This window comes from Hydra vulgaris, chromosome 13 (genome assembly GCF_038396675.1).
Source record: "Hydra vulgaris chromosome 13, alternate assembly HydraT2T_AEP".
In the NCBI taxonomy this organism is placed as follows: domain Eukaryota; kingdom Metazoa; phylum Cnidaria; class Hydrozoa; order Anthoathecata; family Hydridae; genus Hydra; species Hydra vulgaris.
The window spans coordinates 19,048,459-19,062,500 of record NC_088932.1 but is presented as its reverse complement, the minus strand read 5'-3'; the positions used below and the strand labels follow the sequence as shown (position 1 = coordinate 19,062,500).

Sequence of the window (14,042 nt, the reverse complement as noted above, 5' to 3'; positions counted from 1 at the left end):
AAAATATAATAAACATTTTGAATGTTTTTTAATTATTTTTTGCCAAAGAAAAGTTTATTAAGAGTATTATCTTAAATTTTGTGTTAAGGGGCAACTGCACTCATGAGTGCAACAAAAAGTATAAAGATTTTTATTAATTTTTTTTTTTTAATGTTTTGAAATAAATTAAATTTTGTTTAAAACATCTATTATTTATAATTTAATAAATATTGAAGAAACACGCTCATAGTTGTTAGAATTTATTACAAGGTTTATTACTTTTTATTTATTGTTTAACATTTAATTTCATATTTTTATTTTATATTAATATTATATTTATTCTGTTATATATAGCAAAAAATTTAAAACAATTTATTTCTTAATAATTCAATATTTTCTAAACATTTGAAAGACAATATAATGGTATATCACTAAGATAACAAAAAAAAAAATATTTTCACAACAATATTATAAAACGTCACATTAAAAAAATGTATATAAAAAAAAAGTTTAATTTAGTGTAATAAAAAATAGAAACATAGAAAATTATTTCAGCAGCCAGTTTTGAAAGACCGTCCAATGAAGATTGATTTTGAACATTCTGAAACAAGATTCTGGTAGCTATCTTCATGATTTATTTAAAATACATAATTTATAATTTATAGAATATTGAAAAACTTTAACAGATGGCTTTGGCTTCCTGAGCAAATCCTTCCCATAGTTGCGCAAACTATAATAAAAAGTTTCAATTTGACAACTTTAATTAAAAATTTTGATTACTAAAATCAAATAAATACTAAAAATATAAATACTATAAATACAAAAAAATACTAAACTATGATATAACAATATAACTATATTATGATATAATTAAAATATATAATAAATATATTATAACATTAAAATATTACTAGATAATGAACATTTTAAAAAAAAATATATTTTAGGTGCCTTAAGAAGTTCTTATGGTCTTATCACAGAGCACAGCAGAAGATCATTTGAAAAAAAGTTCACGCCTCTTTCCTTACCGATGTTATAAAACTTGCAGAGATGACGTTGAACCAGGGATCTCTAGTTTCTGAGGTAACTGCGCTAACCACCGCGTTACAGCTGCTCGTGCAGAAAATCAACTTATAAACTTGAGAAAAAGCTGATTCTTAGTTTAGAAAATTTCATTTCAAAATTATAAAACCCTTTATAATTTTGTTCAACATTAATTTAGCATTGAACATGTAAATACAGTCTTCTAAGCTATTGGTTTGAAAATCAAACATTAATGCTGCCTGCTGTAGCATCAACAATACTGCTGGCAACAGTAGTACCACAAACAACTTGTTTCTCTATAAAGCAGCCTAGCTTATCTGTTTATTAGGGTTACGAACCATTAAACAAAAAGCAGTTATTTTTAAAATTTCTGAAAAGGAATTAACTTACAACACTGTCAGGGCGCAACAAACCGTTTTTTTTTTTTTTTTTGATAATCGTTGAGCTTGTATCTTTTTTTATTGACGAACGTCTAATTAAAGAGGTATATATTACATAACGGAGTTTTATTTTCAAATGATTTTTTTATTTAAATAAAATTTTATTAAATCATAAGGGAGTTTATTTTCAAATAACTTTTATTTTAGTTAATAAACTATTAGATGTACTAATGATAATTAATAAGCAACTTAATGATTGTAAACTTCATTAACACAAAATAGTGAATTTTTCTTCATTTAGTTTGTTAAATTTGATATAATTATATTTATAATATTAAGTAATTAATAATAAAAATATCATATTATTACTATAATAAACAAAATGATTCTATATATTCTCTTAGATTATATATTTATTTATTTATTATATATATATTTCAGCAGAACTTAAAAATTGTTTTCAAAACTTTTAAAAGTATTTTTAGTATGCAAACAAACATTACTTCACTTTAACGATAATTAAAAAAAGACACGCTTGTGAAGTAAGCAATGTTTTAGCATGGTTTCTTTAAAAGTAATAGCAAATGCATTCATTTTAAGTAAAATTTTGCATGATTTTGCAAAATTTAGTTCTTCAATAGCGTACTTAGTAATTTAAAATTTAGTTCTTCAATAGCGTACTTAGTAATTTAAAATTTAGTTCTTCAATAGCGTACCTAGTAATTTAAAGGTAATGATATTGATGAAAGTAATCATGTTTAAGCTTGGTTCTTTTAAAGCTGTTTTAAATTTTAGTAACTAATTGTTTTTAATAATAAATATCTGTTTTTTATAATAAATAAAAAACTATCAATTGCATAAATATTCGGAGAAAAAATTGCTAAAGTAATACATTCATTTAAAAATTTTTTAAGTGAACACCAACGTTTGCTTAAATAAAAGTAAAGAAATGTGACATTCCTTTTTCTATTTTTTTTTTTTTTTTGTAAACAAACGTTAACACTTTCACAGTTTGTTGCGCCCTGACTGTTGTAAATCAACTTCCTTAACTTACAACACTGTTGTTTGTTTGTGTAACCTTGAGAAAAAAAGAAAATATGAACAACTATAGCATTAAATGGCAACAAAAACTTAAAAGATAAGTCATTTGAAAGACTGTAAAAAAAAGTAAATAACTTTCTTTTCTTTCCTTTCAGATTGAACACTAAAAAAAATTTAAAATTAGTCTACCCAGGTGTAATAAATATTTCAAAAAAATAACCTGTTGCTGAACATTAAGTAAAGATTCCAAGTATGTAATAATCAAATCTTTAAAATCTTTCACGCGCATTTTCTAAATGAAAATGAAAATTTTCCTTAACTAATTATCGGAACAAAATCAAGATACCAAAAATAATATAATATACTAACACTAAATAAATAATATACTAATATTTTAAAATATCAACTTTATTTTAGAGTAATTCTTTATTACATAAAATTCTAAAACAGAATAAAATAAATCTCATTAAATTAAATTGTTAGGCCAAATTGGAGACCATTGTTACAAGCTGCATGAAATTTTTTAATAATCTAATCCATCTTCACATAGGGGGTTTAAATTATCTCTCTGTTTTAGGTTGAAAATAAAGAAAAATATTTAATTTTAGGGGTCACAAATATAATATGATTGAAAAAAATAAACATTTGCAACATAATTTCAGTTCAAATAATATTAATCTTCAATCATATCTAACTGATGAATTAAATATATAAAATTAAGTCGCATTGTTTACATTACATTTAAACTTTTTAACAAATTTCTAGATTTTAAAACATGTCCAAATAACAACTGCTTTGTTAAATTCTGTAGATTTTAAAAAAATATATAGGGAAAATATCAGGAAATCCCAAGAACTAAACACTTTACACAAAGTGATACTTATTCTTCAATTCAAAATGATTCTTAGTGAGGAATATTTACAAACTTAGTGAGGAATATTTACAAACTTAGTGAGGAATATTTACTAACTTAGTGATGAATATTTACAAACTTAGTGAGGAATATTTACTAACTTAGTGAGGAATATTTACTAACTTAGTGAGGAATATTTACAAACTTAGTGAGGAGTATTTACTAACTTAGTGAGGAATATTTACTAACTTAGTGAGGAATATTTACAAACTTAGTGAGGAATATTTACTAACTTAGTGAGGAATATTTACAAACTTAGTGAGGAATATTTACTAACTTAGTGAGGAATATTTACTAACTTAGTGAGGAATATTTACAAACTTAAGATATAGTTGTTTTTTTATCATTTGTTGATTTTATAAAATTAATTGATAAAATCCACTAAACTAATTTTGTAGATAAAATCACAATTAATTTTGTAGGTAAAACCACAATTAAAAATCAAACAATTTTTCAGAATAATGTCAGTTTATAAAAACAAAATAATAAAACTATCAATCAAATTACATCGAATCTAGTCATTTCAACTTTGACAGTTTTTGAAATAGCATTGAAGTCATCTTCTCCTTTCTCAACTCTTTTTTCCCACTAAAAAATAAACATTAATTTAAATCATTCAAATAACAGAAATTTGAATAGTTAAAAAAATTAAACAGGTGTTTAATAAAAATTTATGAAAAGTTATTTAAAGGTTAAATAATGGTACACCCACAAGTTTTATTAAATTCAGATACTATCTATTTTGTTACGATTAAGTGCTCATTCTTATTATGTATCGCACTTTGTACAAAAGATGCACATTTGCACATTCTAACATCCAGTGCAATTATCAGTCCGCTTTCTCTATATGATCTTTCTAACTCGACTACTTCTGACTTTCACTTTAACTTTCTTCATTTTTCCTAAACTCGCCTACTCTTGGTCAATAAAGCAGGTGATGATGCTCTTTAGTGAGCTGAACTTGTCTTTGCTGGCCTGGGTAGGTAGCCTCTATATAGCAATTAGCTAGAGGAGGGTAAACCACAATAACCAAAAGTTGCACACTTGCAGGTCTTGAAATTAAAGCTAAAGTTAGGATTCAATAATATACCATAATTATAATTTAAAATTATAAACCACAATACCAAAAGTTGCATATTTCAAAATAAGAATGTAAAAGAAAAAGAATTTACAAAAAAATGAATGAAAAAAACATAAGGCAATCAAAGTCATGTTTGATCACCAAGATGGAATTTCCCAAAAGCAGATAGTTTGCTAATTTGATAGTAACACAGCTTTAATTACTTGTCAAAAAAAAAAGACAAGCACCAGTTTTTACAGTATTTAATTTTAGCTCACATGACAAGTAATGGCAATGATATCTGCAAAATGATTGCTTCTATCAAAATTTGAGAGTAAAATTATGCATCCTTAATGGCGAGTCTTATTTCTTTTTGGCTCCGTACAATCAATGGAAATGATACAGTGTCTCAAAAAATTATCCGACCAAAAAAGTTTTTCCCAATAAAAAATGTTTACGCTCTAAATTATACTAAAAACAATGAATAGCGATACTTATTTTGTCTGTCATTTTAATTCTATTGGGAATACTATGTTATTAAGCGTTCATTATATTTGATTCATGCTTCAGTTGGTTTTATTATTTGACCTAAAAGAAACTTAGTACTGAATAAGCTTGTAAAAAAATTATCCGACCAAGCCATATTTATGTAAGTTTAATTAATTTTATGTGAAATTTGTTGAAATATTTTAGCAAATTTTTATACAATTAATGAAATTGATAACAAAAAACTGTTTTTTTGTAGTAAAAAAAAAGTTTTGTATAAAAAAAAGGTTTAATGTTTTTTTAAGTAAAATGGTTGGAGGTAAACGTCACTGGATTGTTGCTCAGAGAAATTTAGCTGTCGATCTAGTCAATCAGGGTAAAACCTATCGTCAGGTGCAGCAAGAGACTGGAATTCCTCATAATACAGTATCCGACATAATGAAGAAGTATAATTTGATCGGAACAACAGCCACAAAAAAAGCCAGGGTCGCAAAAAAAAGACTTTTAAGAATTTTGATAGAAACTTAATTATACAAGTCAATAAAAATCGCTTCATTTCTGAATCAAATTATCCCATCAGACAATCAGAAATCGTATCCGAGACCAGGGATTTCAAGGACGACTTGTGCGTAATAAACCATATTTGAGTAAGAAACACATGAAAAGAAGATTGGAGTTTGCTAAGAAGTTCAAAAACATGCCGTTAAGTTTCTGGAAAAAGATCCTGTGGAGCGACGAATCGAAATTCAACTTAAAGTCATCTGATGGAGCCCAAAAAGTTTGGAGAAAAGCCGGAGAAGCCTACAAATTAAGCTGCGTGAGAGGAACTGTCAAGTATGGTGGCGGGTAACGTGATGGTATGGGGTTCAATGGCTTGGAAGGGTGTTGGAAAACTCCAATTTATTGATACTATAATGGATCAGGTGCAATACAGAAACATATTAAAGCAAAATTTGAAGTCATCTGCTCGAAAACTTCGGCTAGGATCTGATTTTACATTTCAGCAAGATAACGATCCCAAGCATTGTGCCACTAAAACAAAGGAGTGGTTTGCTGAAAATAATGTTGAGGTCTTGGAATGGCCTGCACAATCACCGGATCTTAATCCCATTGAACATTTGTGGGAAATTGTAGACCGAAAAATTGGAGATCGGTCATTTTCCAAAAAACAAAAACCTCAAAGTGGCAATTGAAGAAGCCTGGGAAAAGATTCAATCAGAAAAAACAAAATCTTCAGTCGAATCAATGCCTAGACGTCTAGAAGCTGTAATCCAAGCAAAGGGAGGCCCAACAAAGTATTAAAATAATTGTTTTGTTACATAATAATTTATTATGGAACAAATAATGCGTTTGGTCGAATATTTTTTTGACAATAAAAAAACGACCTAAGTTCATTTATTTAAAGACTGAAAACTTTGTGATTCATATTTTACATTGAAATAAAGAAAATCTATTTAAAAACATGTTCTTTTATTTTTATTAATCTTGAGTTTACCAAAAAAGTCTAAATTTACAAAAATACAGCACTTTTTTTAGGAAAAATATTTAAAAAAGTGTTTGGTCTGATAATTTTTTGAGACACTGTATTTAATTCAAGCAGTCCTGAACATCTCCTATTGGGGTATAATATATGAAAACTGAAAATTTAACCCAAAAATGATTGCATGGTTGTGTATTACTAATAAAGGGTGTCAAGACCATACTTTGTCTACACCAGTCTTGCAGTTAACCTGAATCTTGGCTTCATAGCATTATGCCAAAAAAGTGATGTCATTCTTTAAAAGAATTCCATAAACTATGTGGCGAAAGAGTATTAACTGCCAAACATTCTAGAAAGTTGCATAAGTGAGGAATTTTGGAGTGTTCTAAAGGAACGATCTATGCAAAAAAAAAAAAAAAAGCAAGAAAAAAATCTGAAACAACTTCGCATTAGAATAAACAGCTTAAGAAAATTGTCAAAAACCTTGCTAAAGACCTTGAAAAGACAACTTGCCCTTGAGTCTGAAAAATCAAAAATAATAGAATGATAAATTTTATATTGAAATTAATAAAGACATAAATACTCAAAATGAATACATTTCCTTTTTACTTTGTAGCCTAAAAACATAGTAATAGCATTTTATAATTTTACCTGATTTTTATTGAACACCCATTAAAACAATAAACAAAAAATATAATTTTATATTTTATAAATATATATAAAAAAAACAAAACAGTTATAACCATAAAAATAATTTTTGTTAGTTACAAGTTTTAAAGTTATTTTTTCTTCAATTAATGCAATTAATATTTGATATAGAAATTGTCAGGAAATGGTTATAGTAAAACTTTTTATATTCCAGTAAAAAAAAAATTACTTCTTTGACTTCATCTTGAGCAGGGCCCAATTTGTCAGATTTTCCTGCTAATTCAAGTTTTACTAAAGCTTCTCGTTTTTTTGTTAACGTGGATTGGGCACTTTGCCAATTTGACCAAACTTTTATTCGCTGTGCAAAAGCTGCCTAAATTAAAAAAAAAATTGTATTAATAAGAATTCAGATATATCACTAGATATAGTTTTCAGAAATGGTCTGCATTGGATAGATGTTTAATACATGCAAGATCTTCATGGATAATGGAGAACTTAACATAGATATATGTTCTGTATTATAGGGTTGCCACTTAAATTTTAAAAGTTTTTTCTTTAAGTTTTTGCTGAGCAAAGAACATTTACCCCTGAGTTTAGCTTTTTAATATATATATATGTATATATATATGTATATATATATATATATATATATATATATATATATATATATATATATATATATATATATATATATATATATATACATATATATATATATATATATATATATATATATATATACACATATATATATATATATATATATATATATATATATATATATATATATATATATATATATATATATATATATATATATACACACACACACATACACACACATATATACATATAAAATTTTAATACATATTTTGTAATATGGCATGAGCCATACTTGAATATATTTAAGTGGTTGGTCCCATTTATATAGGATCACCACAGCAATATATGTATTTTGACTTAATTTAGCCTCATCACACTATGCTATATCAGTCAAAAACTGGCTACAACCACAAAAGATACCACAGGTGCCAAAAGAAATGAATCCAGCAAATGAACCAGAAACTTGTCTTATTGAAAATTTTTAGTCAACTCTTAAACAAAAAATGTTTATGAATGGCTGGACTGTTGATGTTTACTAAATAGGATTAGGACAATAATATGTTGATGTTATTATGTTACTTTTGCATGACCTTAAATGTTGATTTAAGGTCATGCAAAAGTTTTCACAAAAGATTTTTAGTTCTTATAATTTTTGTTTTTTTTGTTCGAATAAATAACTTTTGATATAAAGTTGAATTGAAAAAAAAGTTGTGTCAATTTTTATTTGACATACCTTATTATTATTAGTAAATGACTAGGGTTAAAATTAGATAGGGGCCAGGTTTGATAAAAAAACAGCCGGGGCCGGGTTTGCGACCAGTATGCATAAACATCAATACATCCTAAACTTTTTTTTTAATTTGAAATTCATGTAATGTTCATGAATTCAATCAATATGATCATTATCATAATCATCATCATCAAGCTTAAGCCTCTCCCTTATCTTGAGCAATCTTAATTCCTTAAGTAAAATTATTCATACCATAAATTTTCTTACTTCTACCTCTACCATTTTCTCCTGAAGCTGCTACCCCTCTACATGCTGATACCCAAATCATTTTAATCATCTCTGAAAAACATTGTTTGATACAATGCTTTTTCTCCAGTCACTTACTAATTATTAGGAGAAAACACTTTTTAATTTTCTAAAACTAATAACTTTATCTCAGCTATCATTGCTCAACATTTGCTCTGAACTTGTATTGATTTGTATTTATCAAATGACCAAATCAAATGATCAAATGATTGTATTTATCACTGTGAATTACAAAAAAGTAAAATATGAACAGAGAGTTTTTGTTTGATATACTATATCACCAAAAGGTTTGAGTAAAATCAAAATTAGGCCAAGCTAAAAGGTTATCAACCAAATAAAGAGATACATCAAGTGTATAATAAAGTGGTCCTATTTATTCTGAAACAACTGAATGAATGCTATCAACCAGAAATCTTGATTCCAAATAGATAGCTTCAATAACACATAAAAGAAATAATCGATATCTTAGTGCAGATTTCAATGACTTATGAAAAAAAAAAAAATTAGGTTCAATTGGTTGCACCAATATGAGTTTTACAAAAATAATATTATAAATATATGCAGTCAATATATGATTATTTATGTTATAAACTGATAACTTAGTTATTCATACAATAACTAAGTTATTGTATGAATAAACATTGTTTTTATTATGTTTTATTGTATCTTTCATTCAGTCTTTACTGGTCATGACATTAAACTGATCTTATAATGGGGCAGGTGAGGCGCCTTAGTGGTGCTGTAGTGAAAGCAAATTAAGAGAAAGAAAACATATATAAAAACTTCATCTTGATTGTGCATATGGGTAGAAGGAATTTGCAAAGTTTAAGATAATAACCCTACTAGTGATAGTGCCACAATAAAAATATTCAGTTCTGATCTGCAAAACAGGTTAATATCAGGAAAAGTATCCAGTTGTGAAAAAATACTTTAAATATCTAATGTTATATTTAAATAAAAAATCAACATCATGGAAACTTTTTCATGTGTGGAACTATGGAGGTTAAGCTTATAAAACTAATAAAAATAAAAATAAAAACTAATAAAAAAATACCTTTACAGCTCCAATCAGTGATATATATTCTTTTAATGTTTCAGCTAAAGTGTAGAAATCTTTTAGAACCTAAAATGTAAACACTTCTAAATATAAGAGGTACGATAAAAGTATAACAAATAAATTTTTTGTAAGTCAACAACTAATCGAGAACTTTAAATTCAAAAATTTGATTTTAAAGAAAATTAAGTCTAATAATGATAAATTTTCTATTATGCAAGCAAAAAATACTCAATCACCTGTTCTTGCTGAACATGCTCTATTTTCTCTTCTAGTTCAGCAAGTTGAGATAATGCGCGAGACAATGTAGTATGCTCTTCACAATTACCTTCACAAATAATATTGAAAAAAAATATTTTTATATAACATATTCAAAGATTAATTAATTTTTTTTTTTTTTCACAAATCAATACTTGTCATAGAAACTTTCAAAATAGTATTGGACTTACTGAGTAATGAACAACTTTTTGCAAATGCAGATGTGTGTAAACATACTTCTGAAAAATTTTCAAAAGAAAAAAGAAAATTTTATGAAGTAATTTAGTAAAACACAATTTGAAAATAAAAAAAAACAATTAAAAATAATTTTGTTATATTGCAAAACCAAAAAATATAAAAATAAAATAATAAGAAGTTTCTTTGTTCATATACATTATAATAATTTAAAACTATAAACTCAAAAGTTTAAAATATGTTTCTTCACTACTCACCTTTTCTAAGATTTACCAGTACTTCTGCAGCAGTATGCAACTTGATAAGCTGTTGATCTAAAACATCTATTTGGTTTTGCTTTTCTTCAAACCACTACAAAATAGTTACTATCATGATTATTTAACAAATTTGCACAAAATATGCTTTCTACCCACAACTCTTTTTTCACACTAATATTTTTTTTAAAATACAATTGTACATTTTCAACATGCTTTGTCACACTTAACAAATTGTATTACTTTCATACTTCTCTATTCAACATCTAATGTTTAGTTCTAAAAAATATTTTTTTCAGAAGAAATTTCATTTGTTTAAATTTTTTTCTTTATTGCAAATAAAAACATAAATCCAGATTTTCATCAGGTGCAAAATCCATTGACGTTTTTTATCATCTTGTGTAAAAATGTTTGTATGGTTTTTTATCATTGCAATCCCACTCTCTTCTGTGTCACTTTTGTAAAGAAAAGTTTTAATAAAGAGGCTAACATTCATTGTTTTCCTATCCATTTGATGCTTGAGACAGCACAAATGCTGTCTCAAGCATCAAATGGATAGGAAAACAATGAATAAACAGCACAATCCATTTGATGCTTGAGACAAACAAACACTTCTATGAAATTGACACCATCACATGGTGTCAATTTCATAGAAGCTTGAAAAAAAAAAAGTGTACAGGAGATACTAAGGATTTATTTTCAAATTTGTATTTATGGAAAACTTTTGGAATATCCGGAAAAGCTAAAAGTTAAAAGAAATATCAGGAATTCTGGATATATCCGGAAAAATCCCTGTAATATTTTGCCTGTACGATAACACGTTTTCCTATGTTAATACCATCAAACAAGCTTAGAGAAAGGCACTTGGTTTGTAGAAAAAAAGTTCTTTTGGTGATTCTAAATAGTTACTTCTTGGTTGCCTCTTCTTGTCCTGATAGTTGATCATAGATAAAATTGCAGGCAACATTCTTCTTAACCAACAAACGTTCCTAAACTTGTAGTATTACAAAAGCTTTTCTACACTTATCAAACTTAGCACAGTAAGTTCATTGATTTTTAAACAGTTTAATCAAGAGAATTATCTTTTCCAAACAAGAACCCCCAGACTTCCTTTACAATGATCTCATGAAAAAGATCTGCAAGCAAAGTAAAGTACCTTAAATGCACCCGGCATTTGTACCCTAGCATGGCCAACTATTACTACTGGGTCTTGCTTTTTGAAGCAAGACCCAGTAGTTTGGCAACTTTTCAAAGTATAAGTTTATCTAATATCATGATTGGTCACATGCCACAATTGAAATTATTATTTTACAAAGATATATTTATGCAAACGTGTGTATATAATATAAAAACTGTCTGAAAAATTAGAATTGATATACAAATGCCTAACAAAAGAAAAACTTTCCTTTTTGTTTCTACAAGAAAGTTCTGAAACACCACTAAAAAAATAAATACTACATTGTATTTTAATCATCAATATAATACTTTATTATGAATAATGACTTTTTAGGAGAATACTTGTACTTTAATGGTATACTTATAATTCACCTTTATCATTTACCATTAACTACTTTAAATTAAACTTTAACTATTCTAAAATCTTTTACATTGTTTGCTCAAATTTCATCTAAAAACAGTTTTTGCTCACTGTTACAATAAATATTTAAAACAATACAATTTTCAAATTTTAAACCAACAACTTAATGATCGCCACCTAACCAGAAATAACTGAAGTAACTTCAAAGCTCCCCAAATCTAAATTCCACTTTTCATGAACTCTTCAATATTTGATAACACTTTTCCAATTTATTGTAAAATAATTTAACGACTACTTAAAATTAATGGTTCTATGCCACAAAAGCAGCTGCATTTTCAATACAAAATTGTTTTTGTATTTTTGACTATTAAATGTATGACAAACAGTCAGTGGTTATCTACTTCATAATGGAGTTTGATATACTGATGATGGTACTTTTCAAGTTAAACAATAGTGTGTTTTTAAACATTCCATGAGTGTGTTTTTAAACACTCCATGAGTGCAAAAGCTAAAAGCATTCCTTTGTTTGTAAATCAACTGTTCTTGATTTTAAATTTTAAAATCAAAGGATCTTTTCTTGAAGATAAACATTTAGCGATGTTTCCAGTAAGAATAACAGAAAGTCTGCCATTTCAGAAAGAACAACAGCATGTCTTTCATGTCAGAAAAAAAACAACAATTCTGTAATGTCAGAAAGAACAACAACACATCTCTCATGTCTGATAAAGTAAAAGCAAGTCTGTCAGACAGTTGACCTTCAGTATTTGCAAGAATCTTTCTATCCCAATGAAGAACTGTATATTGAGATGCTTCTTCTTTTCGAAATTTTTTCCAAGTGCATTCATTAGTTTATCTCTTGAGATTCTTGCTTTTACCAAGATAGCCACAAGAAACAGAGCTGTCTGAGTTTTTAAATTTAGAACAATATACTGTTGTTATTATCAAAGAGTTATTGAAAATGTTTTGAGAAAGTATTACATAAACAACCAAATTAACTTAAAAAACTAGAACTTTCTTGAATTTTGCACAACTGGAAAGATTTTGAAAATCTGCTTTTTAATTAGGTCTTTCATTCAGAATCTACATCTTCTCCTTGATCTTTAATTTGACTGAATTTTTTTTTTAACTTTATTACTTAAATTTAAATTCTTTCTGATGACGATTTTAATGAATAGAAAAAACAGTGATCAAACAGCAATAATGCTTAGACAAACAGCATTAGCTGCAGTCACAGAGCCTGCTTTGCCTTCTCTTTAAATTAATCTTGTTTAACTATTTTTTGAGTTATTCATTTTGATTTTTTTTCAATGCTGACCAATATTCGTTTCGCGACAACTTCCAGTTGAACTTCATCAGTAATGGTTTTATCTTTATCCACTACTTTAACTAATTATCAAAATTAAAATGTTGCTGACTGCAAGAGAGCAATCTTAAATAAAGTTTCAAAAAATAATCTTGATATATGGGAAAACTATTCCCTAGTAAAAATTTCTCAATTTGTTGCCATTAAACAAATTTACAGTACTTTTCCATAGTTTCCTATTTGAATCATAAACAAATGTGTAAATCAGTTGTGCAAAAAAATAATAATTTGAAGAGCTAAACTCTTGTAATTTGAAATTTTATAATTTGAAAGATTATTTAAATTTAACAAATTCTTAATTCCCTTCAGGGTTTAATATTTAGGATTAAACTCCAATAATTCTTGTAATTTGAACATATTTTGAGAATTTCTTGAGGATTCAAATTACATGAGTTCAATAACAACAGATAAAAGACATTTTACAAGTGCAAACACCGCCAACTTTCAAGATTGTTCTTAAGGACATTATGTGCGCTGATTTACTACTTATACTGTAGTAATAAACTGTAATAACTATACTTACACTATCAGATTCTACCATCTTGATGGTTATTTTTGAGACTGCATCACCTATACCTTTGGCAAGTCTTGACAAACCACCTTTACTTAATGCTGATGTATTTTTGGCTCTAGGTAACTTAAAAAGAATTAAAAATAATTAGAAAGATATTCTTGAAAAGACAAATCTACACACAAATTATGCACTAACAA

The 14,042-nt window shown here is 26.8% G+C and overlaps 1 protein-coding gene across 1 annotated transcript in view; it reads right to left on the bottom strand.

The window, feature by feature from the left end:
- Positions 1-350: 350 nt before the first annotated feature.
- LOC100214782 (sorting nexin-2) overlaps positions 351-14,042 on the bottom strand; it is a 33,107-nt gene continuing 19,415 nt past the window's right edge. Inside the window, exons 7-15 of the mRNA XM_065815397.1 lie at positions 13,855-13,968; positions 10,435-10,528; positions 10,174-10,221; positions 9,964-10,052; positions 9,725-9,793; positions 7,261-7,404; positions 3,865-3,945; positions 2,665-2,736; positions 351-709 (exon numbers count right to left, since the gene is read on the bottom strand). Of these exons, the coding sequence (XP_065671469.1) occupies positions 659-709; positions 2,665-2,736; positions 3,865-3,945; positions 7,261-7,404; positions 9,725-9,793; positions 9,964-10,052; positions 10,174-10,221; positions 10,435-10,528; positions 13,855-13,968 (762 nt within the window). The 3' untranslated portion in view covers positions 351-658. The remainder of the gene's footprint in view (positions 710-2,664; positions 2,737-3,864; positions 3,946-7,260; positions 7,405-9,724; positions 9,794-9,963; positions 10,053-10,173; positions 10,222-10,434; positions 10,529-13,854; positions 13,969-14,042) is intronic.